Below are 22,702 nucleotides of genomic sequence, written 5' to 3'. Positions count from 1 at the left end.
CAAAGCGCATCATAACACACCCGCAGTTGCATTTTTCTGGTGCATGTTCTTTTAAGTCGCATGTCCTTTTTTGCATCTGTAAAAAAAAAACTCACCAGAAACGCTGCAAAAACATGTTTTACTGCGTTTTTGTAACAGCACAGTGTGAAAGCAGAGATTTGTCAAACTGATCTATTTGTGCATGAATATGAAAAAATATTATTGAAATTAATACACATTCCTTTGGTACAAAAAAATGTTGCTTTATCTCTGTGCTGACTACAGAAACTTATCCATTCATCGTTTTGTCTTTCAGCTTCATCTAGCAGCCCTGGCTTCTTTAAAAGGAGACATAGTGGAGCTGAACAAACGACTACAGCAGACAGAGCGGGAACGCGATAGCCTGGAGAAGAAGCTTGCCAAGTCTCAGGTAGGAGGCCGTCACAACTTTTAGGAGACTTTGAGTGTTTTTTTTTTTTGTTTTTTTTTAATCTTTTTTATTGCATTTTTGAACAATAAACAACAACAAATGAAAAAAAAAAAAGGGAAAATCACAACAACCGGTACATAGACAGCATGTCAGATAGTGCTTAACAAGTCTCCGTATTTATAGCATGTAATCTGAACAACTCATGGCAAGTACATGCGCACTCGAGACACAGTTTGATATCCAGTACGTCAGACATCTCCTCCATCACCAGAAACAACTGTTCCCCAATCAGGCCCATAATCCTCCCTTACCCCGCTTCGGCAGAGTACCTACAAACTCCTCCGTAACTTCCTCACCTGACAATCAAGCCGTTGTAGGTTCCGCTAACCACGTAAGCCAGATTTTGTCATATTTCAAGGGGCACCCTCTACTTTCATATGTGTCTTTATACAGGGGAAGGCTCTCGTTTACGAGACGCTTCTATTGAGCCAGAGAAGGCATCGTGGGTTTCTTTCAATTCATAGCTATATTTTTCCGAGCATAAAAGAGTAATAACCCAATCAAAGTTCTCCCCGCAACAGTCGGCACCAGCGTCTCTATCAGGCCCAAAAGGCACACCTCCATCATTATTGGCACTGTAATCAGGGCGACCAGGCCAATCAGATCCAGCACCTCAGTCCAATACTGCTGGATCTTAGGGCAAGTCCAGAAAATATGTGTAAAGTCTCCCGGGGAGACATCACACCTCCAGCATTCTGCGGAGAGCTTGGGTTTCATTTTATGAAGCCTATGAGGTGTAAAGTAAGCTCTGTGCACTATTTTAAACTGTACAAGCCTGTCTCGCAATTAAACTAGGGAGCTAAAGGGGAAATCCCAAACATCGTCCCAATCATCGTTGTCCAGCGTAGGGATATCTCTTTGCCAACAGGACCTGAGCTTATCCATGGGAGGGAGAGACACAAATATCAAATGTTCATACAGACGAGATGTTGGTTTTTCAGCACATCTGGAACGAAGTGTCTTCTCCAACCCTGACTGAACCACCATGCAGGAGGAATGTGGGAATTGGGCATTAAACGCATGTGACGGCTGCAGGTACCGAAAGACATAATGATTTGGTATATTATGAGTCTGTGAGAGTCGGGACAAGGGGATCAAAGTATTGTTCTCCGTTATATGAGATATAAGTTTGATGCCATATTTGGTCCATACATATGGATCTGACATTTTGTATAAATGAGGTGTAGTCGGATTCAGCCAAAGCGGAGCGTTCGGTGAGATTTCATTAGATGTGTACTTCTCCACCGCCAACCCCGCTCGCCATGCGCGTATTGTGGTGCACATGGAGGGGGTCAGGAGGTAGGGGGCACAAGGTCCCCTATAGACCAGTAATTTGAGTGCCTCCAATGAGCCCAGCACTGCCGCCTCCAGGGCTATAGCTGAGGTCGAGGCATCTGGATCTAGCCACCACGCCGCTGTCACCAGTTGTGCGGCAAGGTAGTATTTATAACAATCGGGGAACGCCATACCCCCTTGTGTTTGCGGTCTCATCAAGGTGCTTAGTTTATATCTTGGGGAGGGGCCCCAGAGGAAGGAAGAAAAAATCTGATTAAGCCTTTTAAAGAAGGATTTTGGAATCCACTGCGGGGAATGACGGAAAAGGTAAGTGAGTCTGGGAATAATCTTCATTTTAATTAGGTTAATTCGGCCCCATAAGGACAGCAGTAAATTACTCCACGATTTAAGTCTGACTTTTATATCTAGCAATACTGGGTCTAAGTTGAGAGAAATAAAGTCTGTTGCTTGAGAGGAGATAATTACACCTAGGTAGACTTTGAGTTTTTGGCATAGTCACTTCAGTGGTACAAAGCCATCCAGCCCCCGTGATCTGAAGGTTGTCTTCGGTTTCCTGTTCATGTTTTCCTCCCCGGAAGCACAATGTTTTTCTAATCATTCACACCTGCTTGTTATGGGACTGTGTCAGAAATAATAAATGTATTCTGAAAGCATGAGTGGTTGGTCTCCAACAAGACTATAAATAGATGAAATCTCTTTATTTTGTTATGATAACTAGTGGTTCAGCTTGTCATCATATCTTTAATATTCTTTTGGATGTGTATTATAGGGTGGGACTGTATTGTGAAACTGACGATTGCAAGGTGTTGCTCACTGCAGGTCTGTTCACGATTATGGCAGGACTCTCTAAAGAAGGTTGCACAGGTCTTTAATTATGTGTCAATCTTGTATGGCTGGCTTGTGAAATCGTTGCAGTGTAGGGTGTGGTGAGGACAAGAGGTGACTGAAAACGTGGATTCTATCAAAAAACAGAAGAATTTTACACCCCGATAGGAACTCCCGAGACTTCATGGAAGAACTGTGGTAATCTTTATCTCCCGCTTATCTTTTTTTTTTAATCCAACAAAATTTTATTTAGTTTACAGAGGTACAAGGTATACAAGGTCCCCTTAACATTGCGGGGAAAGATAAAGATCTGCAGCGAGACAGACACTTACTCAGAATACATCTATGAACAGGAGGTAAACCCCCCCCCCCCCCAGCAAGTCAAACATTTCCCTCCCGACAATTGGCTCAATGCCCACCTCACCCAATATTAATGCCCAGAAGCCTGTCCATCACCAGGTCCACAGGGGCCAGACCCGGCACATCCAGCCACTTTGCCCATAACTTCTCGAATTTTTGGGCATTACCCCTGTGTTGATATATCACCTTCTCCATCCTCAGCACTGTCCCAATGTTATTGATCCATTCAGCTAGAGTCGGAGGAGCCTCGGCCTTCCAGTGAACCATAATAAGCTTCCTAGCTTGGAACAAGACCCTTTGCACCGCCTCCCTGTCCATCTCCTCCCATTCGTACTCCTCCAGAGCCCCCAAGAGACAAGCCCTCGGGTCCTGCGGAAGAGACACTCCAAATGCTGAATTGATGGTACTCACGACTCCCGCCCAATACGTGTGGAGTTTTGGGCATCTCCACAGCATATGTATCAGATCTCCATGGTCTCTCTTGCACCTGGTGCAGGTAGGGTCGAGCTGTGGGTTCATTCTATGGAGTCTGAGGGGTATAATAGATTCGTAACAAAATGTACAGTTGCGTGAGCCTCTGTGAGACATTCAGTGAGCACTTGCCTACTGCCTGAAAAATTTCCTCCCATTGTTCCCCGTCCAAGTCCCCTGCATCTGCTTCCCACCTTTCCCGTATCTTCAGGGGATGCTGCTTCATCACATACTGTAACAGGATGGCATAGCATTGGGAGATAAAGCCCTTAGACGTCCCAGCTTCCCCCAGAAGATCAAAAGCAGGGGTCGGCGACAGGCACCACTCAGAGGAGCGACCCTGTGCCGCCACTGCGTGTCTCAACTGTATGTATGAGAAGTGCATGGATTGTGGCAGGCCAAACGCCTCCCGCAATTCCGGAAACGTGCGAAGTACCCCGTTACGGAATATTTGGGTAAGGTGTGTAATCCCATAATGTTTCCACCTGGCACCGGACTGTAGTTTAGCCAGTTCAGTGTACGTGTCATTTAGCCATATAGGACTGTACTTCGTGTAACCCTCTGCGTTTTGGACATATTTAACCTTATTCCATACCTTCTGAATCAGACTAAATGTGGGGAGCTTCTTGTGCGGTCTAGCAAATGCCTGCGCCTCCAACGCCTCAGGGATCGGACCTCCGCCCACGGTGTGCTCCATAAGCCTCTGAGCCGAGGACCGCACCGTCGGCCGAAACATGCCAACCAGCTGCTGCATCTGAGCCGCTAAATAGTATAGCCAGGGGTTTGGCAACGCCAATCCCCCGCTATCTTTAGGTCTCTGCAGGTGTTCCAACTTAATCCTAGGATTCTTATCCTTCCAGATGAGACCCCGAAAAATACTGTTCACGGTATGAAAGACTTTCAGGGGGATGACCATGGGGGTGTTGTGGAGAAAGTATAGTAGTTGCGGCATGAGTATCATCTTGATTAGATTCACCCTCCCAGCAACCGACAGAAGCAGGGCCTTCCAAGTTTTAACCTTGTCCCTAAACCTCAGCAACAGGGGGGAAATATTTAGATGTATGAAATCTCGTGGCCGGGCCGTTATCTGTACCCCTAGATATTTAAAGGATGAAGTAATGGATATGGGGCAGACAGCGTTAATTACTTGTGTGTCATCACCATCCAACAAAAGCAGTGCTGACTTTGCCCAGTTTATGAGCAGACCAGAGAATTTTCCAAACTCTGTGATTGCCATCATAGCCTCTCTAAGGGAGGAGTCCGTGTCTCCCAGCAGAAGAAGCGTGTCGTCAGCATACAACATCACCTTTTCCTGCATGTCGCCATAACAAAAACCGGTGATGCGAGGGTTAGCCCTGATACTAATGGCCAGCGGCTCAATAGCCAGGGCAAAGAGGAGGGGGGACAGGGGGCAACCCTGCCGCGTCCCCCTCCTCAGTGCAAAGCCCGCCGACAACGAGCCAAATGTCCGTATCGCTGCCTGCGGCTGGCTGTACAGCAGCCGCACCCAGGAAATGTAGATAGGGCCAAATCCGAATTTCCGCAACACGGTCCAAAGATAATTCCAATCAATACTATCGAAGGCTTTTGTTGCGTCTAAGGATAATAGAGCCCTACTGCCCATGTTGTCTGCCCGCGCTTGTATATTAAGGAACAACCTTCTCAAATTAACCGCCGTCGATTTGTTAGGCATGAACCCGGCTTGGTCTCCATGTACTATAGAAGTCACCACCCCATTTAGCCGAATGGCAAGCACCTTGGCCAGAATCTTAACGTCACTCTGTAATAAGGAAATGGGACGGTAGGCCCCCGGGTCCACGGGATCCTTGCCTGGCTTAAGTAACAGTACTATATTTGCTTTGGACATGGAAGGGGGCAAAGTCCCTCCCTCCCTGGCGCTGTTAAAAACCTGCAAAAGCTGTGGCAGCAACACCCCCGAGTACTGTTTGTATACCTCCATGGGCAGCCCATCCTCCCCCGGGGCTTTACAGTTAGGGAAGGCACTGACTGCCTCTTGCAGTTCCTCGACAGTAACCGGTTTCTCCAGCGAAGTACGCTGATTAGCGGACAGTCCCGGGAAGGTCAATTGGGTCAAATATAGCTCCAGATCCTCCTGGGTATATGCCGCGCCGGAACTGTACAGGGCCTCATAGAAACCCGCCAGTTCCTGCATAATCTGGTCTGGCTGAGAGACTACCCCTCCTGACCTAGCTCTAATAGCCCCTATCTCAGGTGACCGTTGATGGGAGTTCGCAATCCGTGCCAATATACGGCCGGTTTTCTCACCCTCCTCAAAAAACGCCTGTTTGGCAAAGAATCTCTTCTTTTCTGCTGACGAGGAGAGCAACTGCTGGTAGGCGGATTGAGCCGCCCGCCAGGACTCCCTGGCCAAATCAGAAGGATCTGCAATGTAAGCCCGCTCCATTTCCTGGACCCTGTTCTCCACTTCTATCAGTAATGCAGCAGAGGCCCTCTTCACCCCAGTCACTTCCCGTATGAGGAGGCCCCTAAGATATGCCTTGAAGGCATCCCACTGTAGCACATTTCGTTCCACCCCCTCCTCCGCAACAAAATACCTCCGTATACTCTCCTCTATTTCGGTATGGGATCTAATCAATTTCAACCAAAATGCATTCAGCTTCCATGGTGCCTTAACCAGGTTCCCCTGCGGTGCCACGCAGAGCTGCACCACCAGGGCCGAGTGATCCGACACACTACGGGGCCTATGCGACAGGTCCGCTATCAGTGGAAGCATGCTTGCGTTACCCACCCCCAGGTCTATCCTGGACAGGCAGCCATGCGTCTTCGAAAAGCACGTGAACTGCCTGCCCCCTGGATTACGGTGCCTCCAGATATCTATCCAGCCCACCTCTTGCAACAACCGCGCCAGGGGAGTACTCCTAGCGAGGGCAGAGGGTCTAGGGCCCGGATGTCTATCCGCCACCTGGTCCAGACAACAATTAAAGTCGCCGATCACGAGCAACGGAACTTCCGGCCTGCCCTCCAAAAAAGAGAGGAGGAGCCTGAGCACTGCTGCCGTGAACGGCGGGGGGATATAAACACACGCCAATACACAAATCAATGTACCAATTTTGCAATGGATGAATACATAGCGACCTTCAGAGTCTACCGCACTGTCAATTTCCTGGAAATCCAGGGCATTGTGCACTAGTACACTCACCCCCCTAGAGAAGGAGGTGTGTGTAGAGTGATATGCCTTACCCACCCACACATATTTCAGAAAGCACACAGTTTCCGCAGTCAGGTGTGTTTCCTGAAAACAGATCACCCCAGGCAGAAATTTTTTTAAACACATAAATAGCATCGTGCGTTTCAGTGGAGAATGCATACCCCTCACGTTCCATGACACAATGGATACCTTAGCCATGGGTGTCTTCCTTTAACATCAAAAAGCAATATACTTGTGGGCAAAAATGTACAGTCTGACCCCACTGTCGGGAAAAAGGGCCTCCCCCCATCTCTGTCCTCTCCTGCACAATATCTTGCGTAAGGGCCAACGGCCCAGGTCTGTTGAGTTGTACCTCTGTCTTCATATGGTAGCTAGAAAAACAAAAGTTAGCATAACTTGCGGACCAAACGGGTCCCGAATCATCAATGTCCACCAACAGGGCGGTTCCAGCACTTTGTGCGACTAAACGTCGGCTTACTCCAGTCACAGAAATCATCCTACTAAGAACAGCTTTCCTCACGATGTGCTGCCAATCATAATGTCCCCCGGCCAAAGGGTAAGTGAAAAAGAAATATTCAAACAGGCAAAAAGGTAGGGGATCCCCCCTAAAAAAGACAGCAGTGAAGCATAGAAACATTTCAATCTTGCATATTCAGTGTCTGGAGGCAAAACCAAAGAAATAAAAAGTAAAAATAACTTGCTCATGCCTCACTCCCCCTCCTCCTGCGCTTGGCGTTGTAGAGATTGCTCGTTTCTATCCAGCCATGACATGGCCTCCTTTGCAGACTCAAAGAATTGGGCTTGACCCCGCACCACCACCCGGAGCTTCGCTGGGTAGAGCATAGCATATGGGAGTTGTATACGTCGCAGTCGCCTCTTTACATCAAGGAATTTGGCCCGGCGCCTTTGTACTTCCTGCGAAAAATCTGGGTAAAATGACACCCGGACACCATTATGTTGGATGTTAGCTCGCTCCCGAGCCTGACGCAGCACCGCTTCCCTGTCCCGGTAGTGGAGTAGTTTTGCCAGGATGGATCTAGGGGGGCCCCCCTGCTGCGGTGGGCGCGAAGGTACTCGGTGGGCCCTTTCCACCGCAAAAAATGGTGACAACGTATTTTTGCCAAAAAGTTCAATCAGCCAGTTCTCTACAAACATGGTGGGGTCTTTACCTTCCACCCTCTCCGGCAGCCCTACTATACGGACATTATTGCGTCTGAGACGGTTCTCCATGTCTTCCACGCGGTCATAAGCGTCTCTAGCCATCTGCAGGGCAGCTCTAGTGTCTTGGGCCATGGGCTGCAGCTGATCCTCCACCTCACTGACTCTGCTTTCCACTGCAGTAGTACGTTCACGAATCTTTTGCATATCCTGCCTTAGTAATCCAAACTGCTCCTTCAAAGTGTCCACAGATGCAGTACATTTATTAACTGCTTTAAGTATGTCTGCCAGCGTGGGTTGCACAGTATTCTCAGCTTGTGCGTCTGGGGCCTGCTCATCCTCCGGTCCCTGGCCTGCTCCTTCTCTGTCCTCCTCCTCCCCCCAGTAAAGTGGGACACTTTCGCCCTGTGCTGCGGGCCTAGCCTGGTGCGCGGCACCGGATCGGGACGGTTGATCTGGCCCCCCCGTTCCAGACATCTTTTGGGCATAGTAGAGCATGTCCCTGGGGGGGTCTTTTCCCTGGGTCTTGGTAGGCTTACCCTGTTTGGGGCCCGTTTTGTCCGCTCCACGAGGCGTCCCTCTGGCAGTTGGCGCGGCGGCGCCATCTTGGGCCTCCATCCCCGCGATCTCCGCCTGTCCTTTGCGGGTCTTTCCCCTGGTGCACAACGCCGGTGGGGTACCGCTGTGGTCCCGGGAGTGCTGGCTTCCAGCATATGGCGGTCTCGAACCGGAATAACGGCCGGGGGAGGATCAATACCGGATCAGCACTGGGAGCTGTGAGAGATGCGTCCTCTCACATGCCTGTCCTGGCCACGCCCCTCATCTCCCGCTTATCTTAGTGATCAGCGCTTCAGGTTATTTGCTGACATACAGCCAAGCATTCATAGGGTGAATGTGCAGCTTTATTTAGATATATGAAGGTATTTTTTAGCCTAAATCTGATTTCTAGTCGAACGAGCAGTGAGAAGCATCACTACCATGAAATAATGCTCTGTTATATAATACAAGGGTTTGAAGGGATGGGTTCTTTGCACTGGAGATGTTATTACTTGTTTCCTCTGGAGTGCCTAGAGTAGCTGCTCCTTGCACATGGTGAGCCTCAGGCCTGACCAGCTGCTAACAGGATATGATTGTTTTAATACTTAACCACCCAAGAAGGAAAATACAATTTTCCTTTACATTGCTGAAGCATTCTGTTAACCAGGAATGAACGTCAGCCCATTCAGCAGTGACCTTCCGAGATTCCATCCATCTATGGACAAGTTGATTGTACTCAAGTCGATCCATCCAAGGATCAACTTGGCTACAACCAACCTGTCGCATTTCCAGCATGCAATTATTGCTAGCATATAATCACTGTTTCACCTCTGCCTCCCCCCTTGACTGGAGGGATTCCCCCATCAACACAGTGCTTTCAGGAAAGCAGATCGCATCACCTATAGCCTACTGAAAAATGTGCCTCCTCACTGGTACAACCTCTTTTAGAGTTTTGCACTGCAGTCCTGAGAAGTGAGCTTTTCCTTCCACAGATATGCTAAAGTAGTTGTAAACCCTTGCATATACCCAGTGAAGTGATTAGCCTCAGTTGATGGAGATTAAACAAATTCTCCTACACAAGTTTTACTTGTATATCTGCAGTTCTTCCCCTCTATATCAGGGGTGGCCAAACTTTTTTAAGAGGGCCAGATTTGATGAAGTGAACATGCGGCAGGGCCGACCATTTTACCAGACATTCTTTGAACAATTAAAATTAAACGCAAATTAACTAATACACTGCCCAACAAGAATTCTCTTGCCTTTGTCGCTGTGTGTGGTGAAGAGTCTAAGGATGAGCTTGGGAGTGTTATTTGGATATGACGTATTTATCGGCGAATAACACGCATCTTCACTTTAAGAGGTTAGTTTCAGGATTTTTTTTAAGGGCCAGTGCCCACCAATGCAGCCTCACCATTTTCATGAATGCAGCCTGATCCATGCCCATCTGCAGCCTCGGAGGGGGCGGGGTAAGCGCCAACAGATTACATACAGGAGAATCTCCTGTTTACTTGGAGGCCTCTTTAATACAAAGTCCCGCTTTCTATGATGGGCAGAACAGTCGTCCAATGCCAGTTTTGGACATGGGACTTCCTATTACAGAGGCCGGCGAGTAAACAGGAGATTCTACTATATGTAATCTGATGGCACTCATCCCGCCCCCTCCCTGTCCCCTCCAAGCAAGGATAAATACAGTATATATCTTTTGTGGCCCCCCCAACAAACCCCCAAGCGCCACTTTGTGATTTGTTGGGGGCCACAAAAGATTTTATAATAAATATATATATACTCCTATATACTCCAAAAAATGACCAGTGGGGCCGTATGACACCGGACCACGGGCCGGACTTTGGACATGCCTGCTTTATATCACTTCAAAGTGCAGATCATGTTAAAAATAGTTCTCAGTAGAGACTTGTGCTGAGAACAGGATTGACGCACTAGAGAGAAACAACCCTTAGAGCTTTGGAGAGAGACAAGTAAACTATATATATTTACAGCTGCAACGCCACTGTAATCCATTTATAAACTTGCAGGTAGCAGGCAATTATCGGCCACATTTCTAAAACTATTTTATGAATTTGGATCTACAAAATTAACTTTTGGTTTCATTCCAATGTGTTTTTCTATAGGTGTTCAGACAGACAATTATACATGAAATGGTTTTAAAGATGATGTCCAGGTTTACTTCCACTTTGAATAAATAGTTTGGACCAAGGTGGCTCAAATTGACAATTTCTTTAACCAACGCGTGCGCCCGGTGGGCACGCTATATTAACTGTATGTAGCCTCAGCTACATACATACAGGCACTGGCATTTACCACTGTGTATACACCCACATGTGTGACTCTATATTCACATTTGCTGCTCAAATGTGATAGCAAGGAAATACTCCTCATAGAAACTAAGCATGTGCAGAGCTGCCAACACTGCTCTGCAAAATCCTTATCTGAATCGGAAACATGAACAGAAAGGAGGAGATGGAGAGCAGGTTTTTATGCAGAATACAGAAAACTAATCTCCTAGTGACTGTATCAAAAGCATGTAATACACCATTTATTGATAATTTTTTATGATGTGGTTATAGTTACAATTAAAGGCTGATTGTGCGGTAAGGAGGAAAAACTTGTAGTAGACTAACAAAAATGTTATGTAGCTAGTCTGATAAAAGCCAATCACAAATAGTTTTCTGTTGCTTATTTCTAACTATTGCTGTTTATACCATTTTTTTCAGTATTTTGTGTAATTGAGGCTACCTGTAGCAGAAATGATTCCATTTTTTTAGGCCTTTCCTGAGCACAGCAAAGTTAATCTTTGTTGGCTGACAGTGTTCATATTTATTTGTAATTTACTATTCAGTGATTCAATTTCTTGTAGTACAGGAACTGGTCTTAAGGATATTTATGTATGGATGTTTGCATTAAATGAGAATAGCAATAACTGTTGTTCAGTGCTGTTTATCTATTGCGATCATCACACACATAGGTGTATACAATAATAAATCTCCTTTGCAACAGAAAGGCTCCGACTGCTGTGGTTTAATAATGGTTGATAACTTGAGTTTTTATAGGGAGTACAAGGCCACATGAGAATTAAAATGAAGCATCCATCGTGAGCCTTCAGGGTTTATCCCTATAAATTATCTCATAAACCCAGGCTGCAGTCACTTGTGTATTTACTGCTGCTTCTAAAGTCTACCAATTTCATCTCGCTATCAATCTTCTGGTTACCTTGCAGTTAAAGCTTGACCTAAATGGTGGGTCAGAAGTCTACCTTGTCCAAATATTTATTTGTCCCTATTTTAACTATATTTGTCTTGGGGCTTATTTCTTTGGTACACGTGGCATACCATGAAAAGATACTGGTTGAACAATTCACAGATTAAAAAGTTCTGTACATGTCCAGACATTGGGGTTGGTTTTACCGTATATACTTGAGTATAAGCCGACCCGAATATAAGCCGAGGCACCTAATTTTACCACACAAAAATGGGAATACTTATTGACTCGAGTATAAGCCTAGGGTGGGAAATGCAGCAGCTACTGGTAAACAATGCCCACCTGCAGCCTCAGTGTGCTCATCTGCAGCCCAACTATGTCTCACTGTGCCCATCTGCAGCCTCACCTTGTTTACGGTCTCCCGCGGCTACAACAAAATGTCGGCGACTCCGAAACACCGCAGGCCGCTGTTAGACCTCTAGAGGCAGATTGCCAGTGCTATTCAGACCTTTAGAGGCAGTTGCAGCAACAGCTCAAAGCAGCCCCAGAGAGACTGGAGAGTAGTAAATGGGATCCTCACTCGAGCTGAGGGGGACTTTTTCAGCACAAAAAAGTGCTGAAAATCTTGGCTTATACTCGAGTATATACGGTACTAAAACTGGAGAGTGCAAAATCTGGGGCAGCTGTGCATGGTAGCCAATCGGCTTCCTAATGTCTTGTTCAAGTAAAGAAAATGCCCAGCCAAAGCTTGTTTGGCTGTACTTCTTCTGGATCACAGAAGTGCAGTTTGTTCATTAAGTCCATCCACATGCCTGGGTTGGCATCCGGCTCAGGCTCTGTGAGCCGCTGAGATCATGAGTCGGCTGCTCCTGCCACAGCCCAGTGCTCCAGTGAGTGACGGGGATGGGGAGCAGACATCTGTGACTGACAGTCGCCAGCTCTCTGCTCAGGGAGCCCTGGGAACCGAGCAATCGGTGGTGTTTGATCTGAGTTCTCAGTCTTGGAGACCCGGCAGGGGACAGATGCAGCATCGGATGGATGCTGCATCCACCTAGGTAAGTATGATTCTGAAAAAAATAAAAATAGTTTTCTTTTAAGCTTTAACCAAAAGAGAAAAAAAACTTGAAGCTGATTAGTTTCTATGCACAGATGCACCGGATTTTGCAACCTTACGGTTTTAGTAAATTAACCCTGTTGTCCTAAAGCGGACCTTCAGTCATTTTATCATCTCAATTGCACCTGAACTGGTGAACAGGACTGCACCGGACTCCTACACTCAAACCACTGCATATATATATATATATATATATATATATATATATATATATATATATATATATATATATATATATATATATATATATATATATATATATATATATATATATATAATATTTACACACATTGCCTTGCAAAGTAATTCGCCCCCTTTGGCTTTTTACATATTTTGTTACATTACAGCCAGCGCCGAGGGAAAGATGGATGGTGCTAAATACAGTAATAACCTGTACTACTCTGTGTGATTTGAGGCTAGGATGGAGGTTCACCTTCCAGCAGGGCAATGACCCCAAACACACTTCTAAAGCAACACTTTACTGGTTTAAGGGGAAACCTGTAAATGTGTTGGAATGGTCTAGTCAAAGCCCAGACCTCAATCCAATAGAAAAGCTGTGGTCAGACTTAAAGCGGAGTTCCACCCAAAAATGGAACTTCCACTTTAAGCACTCCTCGCCCCAATTGGCATGTAATTTTTTTGGGGGAGGGAGTTGGGGCTTCGGTAGGAGTGGGACTTCCTTCCCACTTGGAATCTTTAATACTTGCAAGCAAACTGAAGGTTTCCTATTTAGAATAGTAACTACCAGCAAGAATAAGTCCTTACATTTAAAGAGCACCTGTCATTTCAGATCCATCATGGCAGCGCCTGTTAGCGGGCATCCACTCACCTGCCGTCCCATTAAAGTGAATGGGACTGTCATTTGGTCAACAGCAGGTCAGAGGAGAAGCTGCTGCGGGACAGAGATGACAGTTGCTCTTTAAAAATTATGATTTAAATTGAGTTAATTTAAATCAGGCCTTTTTACTAGTGATTTAAATCATGATTTAAATTGTATCCACCCTGCTGCAGGCAGCCAATGACTAGATTAGCTTCCAAGTGTTCACTTATCGTTCTGTTTTCTGAAATATGTACTGAATATTCTATTTTTACTGTAACACGCATATTTATTTTTAGAGAATATTTTTGATTTCTGGGTATGAATTACGTATTTTTTTTAGTTAATTATTTGGATGTCATTCCCTTTGATTTTGGCAAAATGCGCTACGCTATTGATTTGATGTCATTGACAAAGTTTGCTGATGAGGCATTATTCTGTGAAAGTGGATTTCCCGGCAAAGCTTCATTTAAATTGTGGAACGTTTGAACTTCTGCTGCTCACTGGTGACTTATTTATTGGAATGTTGTAGAGCTGCTGATGGAAGATGTGGCTCCACGAAAGGACAGTTTGTGCCATTTATCCTCCAACTTACTTGCGAAATAATGGCATCATTCTAAATCCCCTCCTTGCCTTCCTCTCCAGGGACTTGTAATGAGAGGGTGTTAAACTGTCATCTTCATTATAATCCTGGCAAGTCCTCTGTCTTTCATTGAACCGATGTCTGTGACCTCTGTTCAAGTTTAAATATGGCTAATTGCTTTCTCTCCCAAGTCACTTTTCCTTGGAATAGCTCCCGCGCCGTTTTCTTTTCTATCCTTTGAAAATTACACCAGGTCACAAAAAATCTAATTTATTTAGTACATGTTATTATCACCCTGGTGGCTTAGAATGAGTTATTGAAATATTGCTTCTATGGATAGGATCCCCAGGTTAAGAATAATGAAGCAGCTAGTAGAGATGACATTTTCAGTACCTGGTGCATCTACACATAGTGAAAGTAGACCCATCTAATTTAGTGTTTAAGCATATGGTATTTTCATTTACTAGAAACTAGTGGTCAGTTGATGGGCAAACTATTGTTGTAAAATGACGCGTCTGAAGCCTAACTCCATAATCGCACAGACTCCTCCTGCTTTGAGTAGATGGGAACCTATGACTATTGAGTATTAAAATATCAGTCTTGGCCAAATTCTTTCTCCGTCGACCACACACAGATCACATCTTCTCAAACAAATGCTTTTAGAAAATATAGATGCACCTTGGAAAATGTTCCTGCACATATAGAAATGTTTTAGTATGTCGTCAAAGTATCTTGCCCAAAAACTCCCCAGAGACCAGTTAAAGGAGACCGTTACTACTACAGAAATGTGTTTAGATCCTTTAGGACTACTGTGATGTGATGTATTGCGAACTTGATCCGTTTTTTTTGTCCTGTGTGAGGTGTGAATTTGCCTTGCGTTTTGAAGTGGACAGGTGCGAATTTACCTACGATTTTACCACAAATTTCATGAGGCAGCCAGTGAATAATTTGCAGAGATTAGTTTACTGCAAGTTCAATTGAAGCCTATGAAGATAAAATTCACACTGCATTATAGGAATTCGCATCGCACCCTTTCTCACGATTTCTGTTTTATGTTGTAAACCCTTAGGCTCCATGCACACTGAAGCTGATAAACTGTAGTTTATGGGGGTTTTGCCTTTTTTTTTTTTCAAAGCCCATAAACTGCACTCTGTTAGCCTATGTGTCCATGCACACATGGATGTTTTTTAGTGTTTATGAGCAGTGGAGTTTATGGACTTTTTTTCGAACGCCAGAAATTTGCGTTCAAAGTGAAGTTTTTCGGCGGGAAAAACGCTAATAAACGCTCAAACTCAGCTGGCCAGTGTGTTTTAGCGTTTTTTTATCCATTGGGGAAAAAAAAGCTAAAGAACGCTACACTGAAAAACGCTAATAAACGCTAGTAACTGTCTGCAGTCTTCTCTTTACATCCGTTTGAAGTGCTGAATTATAATGCTTGCGTTAGAGTTAAGAAAAAAGGGGGCGAAGAGCTGAAGTTACACTCTACAGATCAAAGTGAGGAGAGCTCTGACAGCTGATTGGAGGGAAGGCACACACCACTCCTCAACAAACAGGAACAACACTAAAGCCTGGTACACACAAGCGGATTTTCCGCGGACAAAGTGTAGGACTTTTGTCCAAAGGTTGTTGGCCGTGAACTTGTGTTGCATACAAACGGCAAAGAATTGTCGGCCAGCGAACACGTTTACATGTTTTTTCAACTCTTTGGCGTTGCCCTTTGGGCAGCTTCTGCTAATGTTGTCTTATGGTTAACATTGCTTCTGAGCATGCGTGTTTGTACTTTGGAGTTTTGTCCAAAGGATCTATGTACACACAATCAGATAATCCAATACCACACATTTGTTGTGGGAAAATTTTAAAGCATGCTATCCATTATTTGTTGGAAAATCCGACAACAGTTGTCCGATGGAGCATACAAACGGTCGGATTTTCAGACAACAGCCTACCTTTAAACAGATCCCATCGGAAAATCCAATCGTGTGTACGGCCTTAAAACGGAGGTTCACCCTAAAACAATTCTATACCATTCCATCCAGCAGACTGCCGACATGTACAGTATGCTGGCTGTTTTTTTTCACTGTACATACCGTTTAATTGTTGTTTTTCTTTTCAGACTCCCGCGGGGAATTGGCGTTCCTATGAAGAGGCGTAGATGATTGACGTGCGGCTAAGGCGCGTCACGCGTTCCGAAAATAGCCGGACTGGGACTCGGCTCTATACGGCGCCTGCGCACAGACTAGGAGCTGACTGCGCAGGCGCCGTATATAGCCGAGTCCTAGTTCGGCTATTTTCGGAACGCGTGACGCGCCTTAGCCGCACGTCAATCATCTACGCCTCTTCATAGGAACGCCTATTCCCTGCGGGAGTCTGAAAATAAAAACGATTAAATGGTATGTACAGCGGGGGGAAAAAAACGGCATACTGTACATGTCGGCAGTATGCTGGATGGAATGGTATATAATTGTTTTAGGGTGAACCTCCGCTTTAAGGCTGTTCATCAGCTGGAGGTCACTCCCTTGTCACCATTTTTCTCTTGGTGTCAGGGAAAATTTGTCAGAAGTGATTCCTGCTGATGGCAGAGGAACGTACCAACGGACAAAAGTGACATTTGGTGCTCTTAATCGAGACAAGTGCACACTATAAAGGGATATACTTTGTTCATATTTCATGACTGAAGTTTACGACCACTTGCGGACCGCTCGCCGCCATTGTACATCGTCTGTTTGAAGAGAAATATCATTTTTGTGGCAGCAGCTAGCTGCCATTACCCCGGTATCCTCTTCAGCGGGCGGTCCGCTTTCAGATAAAAGTGGTCTCTGTGGAGGATTCGCTGCAAGATAAATTTTATCTGTGCCCCCTCTCCCGCCACTCTCTGGTCTTTTCCGCCGCTTAACGGAGCAGTCGCTCCAGATTATATTTTTGTAAACATTGCATTAAAAATATATTTCAACATGCGTTCAATATGTTTAGCCATTCTTTAATGGGTAGAAATATTTCCTTCAGACTGAAATGCTTTCATGGCCATAAAAAATGGATCTTAACCTTTTACCACAAATTGGGTTCTGGTGCAGTGCACATGTGGTGATGGAGCGTGTTGATGAGAAAAGAGCAGAGGATTGTGCTACTTCTCTTTAGCAGACCAACTGGCAGCCAGTAGTTGTGTCTTGACCAATGTATTTGATTGAGCTGCTCTGCCTCTGCGGTGTAGGTCAAAGATATGGCTGTGATGTCTGCCAGGGGTGTTTGGTTCACTAACTGTTGAATTACAAACCCTTTTTATATGTAAAACAGTCCTGCTTGCCTAAAATTGAACTTTAATCCCAACGTTTTCTTGCAGTACAGCAAAACTCCAAATACTGAACATTCAGTAAACCCCCTTTCACACAGGGCAGATCAGTAAGGATCTGCCCCGTAAACCTCCGCTTGCTCAGCGGGGATCACTCCGTTGATCCCTGCTGAGCCGGGGACCGCCCTGTCTTCTCTCCGCTCTCCCCTATGGGGGGATCGGATGAACACGGCTCTTGTGTCCGTGTTCATCTGATCCGTAGACGGAACAAAAAATAGGGTTTTCTTCCGTCTGCAGAATCGGATCATTGCGGAGGCGGTCGAGATCGGGTGTTCAACCGCGATCTCATAGGGACCAATGTATGTCCCTTTTTCATCTGCAAACGGATGGATGAAAAAGCGGACATACGGTCCGCAGGTGTGAATGGGTCCTAAGATATTGTAAAGTGAAACCTTGTTTATTATTTAAAAGGGCGGGAAAAAAAATATTGTTTTTTTTTTGTTAAAAAAAGTAAACATTTCATACTTACCTGCTCTTTGTAGTGGTTTTTCACAGAATGGCCCTGATCCTCATTTTGCACCAGCACTCCTGGTTCCTCCCCCCTGCTGAGTGCCCCAATACCATAGTATGGTCTCAATCCTGAGACGCGCTGTGTGTGTCCATTGACATAGAGTTCGGCTGGCCCTGCCTACTGCTCTCTCCTCACTGGCTGTGATCGACCGCAGAAAAAGCCAGTGATTCCCGCCGATGCCACAATCTCTAGTGAGGAAAGAGCTGCTACAGTCGGGCACAGCACTGCATTGAGATCAGGCTTAGGTAAGTAGCTCAGGTGCCCACAGGATTAATACCTTTCTGCCTTTTAGAAACACTTTAATGGTTTCATATTGTCACAAAATCCTTTTTTCTAGCATTTTTGCTTATCTGAGCATAGTCAGATGTGTGATGGCTTATGCCCAGTCAGCAGAAAACGATAGCCAGTAGACAAAGATGGTTTTAACTAGCGTTTCAGTGACGCCGATACTAAGTAAAAGTACTTGCGCAAATCCTCCGATGCCTAAAACTGATGGGCCTGGGTTCACACAGAAGCAGGAAACCACATTGCACCACATTCCTGTTCAAATCTTGTGCGATTTGAGCAATTTTATTTTGCATGGGCTCAAATTTCACCGCACAGGAAAAAAAAGGTATCTCTAATTGGTATCGGCGAATACCTGATGAAAAGTAATGGCACTAGTTAATACAAAAAAAAAAAATGGTATTGGTGCATTCATAGTTTTAATTCCTACAAAAAAAATCCTTTTGTGAACTTTTGTTTTTGCAGAGATCTGGTACTTTTTTTAGACTGTAAGTTATGCTAGTTGTTTGCATTGTTATATTCCGTTTGTATGTGGCCTCCTTAGGGAGCAAATAGTCTAACATGTAGTAAGTATGGTATCCAGCCACTGGTGAATTCCCTATTGCTAACTAGTGGCAGACCTATAGGCTGCTTTCACACCGAGGCACATTGCAGGGGCTATTGCGCTAAAAATAGTGTCTGCAATGCGCCCAGAAAGAGCCGCTCCTTTCTATCCAGTGTGAAACTGAGGGCTGTTTTTACACTGGAGCGTTGCGCTGGTAAGACGCTAAAAAAGTCCTGCCAGCCGCATCTTGGAGGCGCGGTAGGAGTTCTAAAAATACCGCTCCTTTAGTGCCCCTGCCCATTGAAATCAATGGGGTAGCGCCTCCAAAGCAGCGTTTTTGCGGGTGGGTTTAACCCTTTTCCGGCCACTAGCAGGGGTTAAAATCTCCCCGCTAGCGGCCGCAAATCGCGGCAAACACGGTGGTAAAACGCTGCTAAAAATAAGAACGCTTTACCACAAGCGCACCAAGCGCCTTAGTGTGAAAGTACCCATACATGAATGTATTTTGTATGTGTATGATATACAGATCTACCTTATTGCAGAGAAGGAGCCAGGAAGTTTCCAACCTAAGTGATCGCTCACCCCTCAGGAGTGGGGTCTTGAGTAGCTACTGTATCTTACACATAAACACATCAAATGTTTTCACTCCTACCACATTCACAAACCCATTAATCTTATCTGATATGCTAGCAATGTCAGTTATAAAACAAAATGTGTACTGTGATCTGTATCCTGCCTTTTCCTTCCCAGAAGCTTTTACATGTCATGCTTCCAATTTGGCTTCTAATCAGTTTCCATCTTTGGTTGTACCCGAGGGCTTCTAAGCATTCCATGAGATTCGTTCAGCCTGTGAACAGTCCTACTCATGTCTGTGTACATGTTCTGGAGTGCTAATGCCACACTAACTTGCCATCTAGAAATCCATGTTTCACCTGCCTACTTCAGCTTAATCGGCATAGAACTGCCATCGGCTGTTTATCCCACCCATCTGAGTGACATATTTTTCCCATGTACGTTCAAACTGACAAGCGATCAGATCCACAGTAATCCATGTGATGTAGCAGGATCCTTAGTGCCTGAGAATGGTGTACAATGTCGATCACACTTCATTCTCTCTCTGTAATATTTGACATCTTCCATGTTTGTTTCCACAAACTCCGATTTCTCTGAGGACTTACAATGTCTGCCTATTTAATTATATCTGAAAAGTCTGCTAAACTCATCTGCGTCATTTCTTCTCCACTCTGCAGGTCCCACAAGACCTTTCAGAATATACCTCTAATATCTTTCAGCAAAATGCTACATTTTGTCTTTTCCATACAGTCAACCAAACTTCAACAATTCTTCAAAATAGAATGTATTGTAATCTAATATTTGTTTGTCTTGTTCTCTGCACATTTTTCCCAGATTAGTTATACTTTTATGCTTTTTATATGGTGAATAAACCCTGCCGTTTATTATCTAGTTTGTATTATACGTTACAACTTCTTTATGGCTTTTGTAGCAGTTGAATGGGGCTGAGCCATAATGTTATTTGCAGATGTACCTTGTTCCTAAGGATTGGAATACACAGTTACAGCTATGGGCACATTCAGGAAACGGGCATTATGAAGCACATAGAATTTGTAGGCGAGTGTAGAGCAAATACTGCTGGTTAACTGACACAATTAAACATTATATAGCGAGCTATAAAAAGATTGGGTCCATTACAGTTTTTAGAACAAGTACAGTTTTTACAAAAATAAGAAATGCAACCGATATGGCAAAACTGCAAACGTTTATAACATCCAATCCATTCAATAGAGAAGTCCACATCGGTGCAATACTACATACTAAGCAAACAAAATCTGACCAGGGGTGTCGAACTTCATTTCATTGTGTGCCGCATCACGCATCAGCAATATGGTTGCCCTTGAAGGGCTGGTTCTAAGATTATGCAGAGTTTAGGCGTGTGCTGTGAAGGTTGTAGGGGTGTGCTGTGTAGGCAGTGCAGGTTGTAGGGGTGTGCTGTGTACGGAGTCCCTATGAAGGCTGCTCTAGTACCGCCCTGTGTAGGTTGCTTTCTCTACTACCTACTAGAGCTACACGATTAATCATCAAGAATCGTTCTCACAATTTATTTTTATTTTTTTCCCCGTTGCCATTTTGACAAAGGGTTTCCCGATCTTTGGGTATGCAGAGAATTTTCTATATGCTCTCGGCCGTCAAAAGTCAGTCTGCCAAGTTTTAAAACATTCTATCAGTGGAATGTTAAGTCTAAGACCCCTTTCACACTGGGGCATTTTTCAGGTGCTTTGGCGGTAAAAAAAAAGCGCCTGAAAGAAGCCTCATCTACAATCCCAATGTGAAAGCCTTTAGAGCCCTTTCACACTGCCAGCGCCCCAAAAAATGCTGGTAAAGCTCCGCTAAGACCCCTTTCACAGTGGGGGTGTTTTTCAGGTGCTTTGGCGTTAAAAAAACCGCCTCAATGGGAAGGGACGCTTTTGGAGCGGTGTATTCACCACTCCTAAAGAGCTGCAAAGAAGCTGCTTGCAGGACTTTTTTTGACGCCCTGCCACTCGGGCTTTCACATTGGGATTGCAGATGCAGCTTCTTTCAGGCGCTTTACAGTCGATTTTTTTTTTAAAGCTAAAGTGCCTTAAAGCGGAGTTCCACCCAAAAGTGGAACTTCCGCTTGATCCACTGCTTGCCCCCTTACATGCCACATTTGGCATGTAATTTTTTTTTGGGGGGGAGTGGGGGCTTCAGGAGGAGTGGGACATCCTGTCCCACTTCCTCCTTCCGCCCAGGGCCCGCCAACTCGATACGTCATATCGCCTTTTGGCGGCCCCTCCCTGTAGGCCATCGCCTGGGACACGTGACAGGTCCCAGGCGATCGCCTGTCCAATCAGATAGCGCCGCTCGCGCATGCGCAGCGAGTGCCCGGCCATGAAGCCGAAAGCGGTCCGGGTGCCCACAGTAACAATGAGGACGCCGGCCAGAGAGGAGAGGAGCGGAGCTCCGGCCGGCGCGTCGCTGGACCGTGGAGCAGGTGAGTGCATGTTTATTAAAAGCCAGCAGCTACACTTTTTGTAGCTGCTGACTTTTTATAAACATTAAAAATGCCTGGAACTCCCCTTTAGAAACACCTCAGTGTAAAAGGGGTCTGAACATTGTATCAATTTGTCTTTTACATCAAAGGAATAGACTTTCTGTATGTAAATTAGGAACGTTTAACCACTTAAACACCAAACCTTTTTCTGACAGTTGCTGTTTTCAAGTAAAAATATATATTTATTTATTTTTGTGCTAGAAAAATACTTAGAACCCCCAAACATTTTATATATATGTGTGTGTGTGTGTGTGTGTGTGTGTGTGTGTGTGTGTGTGTGTGTGTGTGTAATATATATATATTTTAGTAGAGACCCTAGAGAATAAAATGGTGGTTGTTGCAATATTTTATGTCGCACTGTATTTGTAAAAAAAAATACTTTAATGAATTAAAAAATTAAATTAAATTACGCCGCGAGAATCGTGATCTTTATTCTAAGCAAACAATCATGATTCTCATTTTGGCCAGAATCGTGCAGCTTTACTAGCTACACAGGGCAGTAGGTAGTATTTGGCTTCTGTCTTGAAGGGAGATTGTTCTCACTCTCACATTCAGGAGAGGTCTTGGCCATGCCCTGCTGTGAGGGATCTGTCACATCCGGAAGCTGCTGAAAACAAAGCTTCCCCTTGTACACAATGAAGGCTTCAGTTTTTACACAGTGGGGAGTAAGCGTGGAGGGCATTGCAATAACATTTAAGTTTTTTTTTTGTGGGTGTGCCATCCTCTTGCTTTGTGGCTTTGCATTGTAAAGATCACATACATCCACATCTTCAATTCTGTGGCCATATAAATATACGAGTGAGTGAGTAACTTGTATAGCGCTACAAATGCGAACTAAATCGCCTCAATGTGGTCCTGTAATTAGTCTGTTACCTTTTTCCATCCAATT

The 22,702-nt window shown here is 45.0% G+C and overlaps 1 protein-coding gene across 3 annotated transcripts in view; it reads left to right on the top strand.

The window, feature by feature from the left end:
- MCC (MCC regulator of WNT signaling pathway) overlaps positions 1-22,702 on the top strand; it is a 415,517-nt gene that overhangs the window by 266,710 nt on the left and 126,105 nt on the right. For all 3 annotated transcript variants that reach the window (XM_040343573.1, XM_040343584.1, XM_040343595.1), the window contains one exon: positions 296-409. In XM_040343573.1, coding sequence (XP_040199507.1) covers positions 296-409 — 114 coding nt within the window. The remainder of the gene's footprint in view (positions 1-295; positions 410-22,702) is intronic.

This window comes from Rana temporaria, chromosome 1 (genome assembly GCF_905171775.1).
Source record: "Rana temporaria chromosome 1, aRanTem1.1, whole genome shotgun sequence".
NCBI lineage: Eukaryota > Metazoa > Chordata > Amphibia > Anura > Ranidae > Rana > Rana temporaria.
This window is presented reverse-complemented; position numbering and strand designations above follow the sequence as displayed.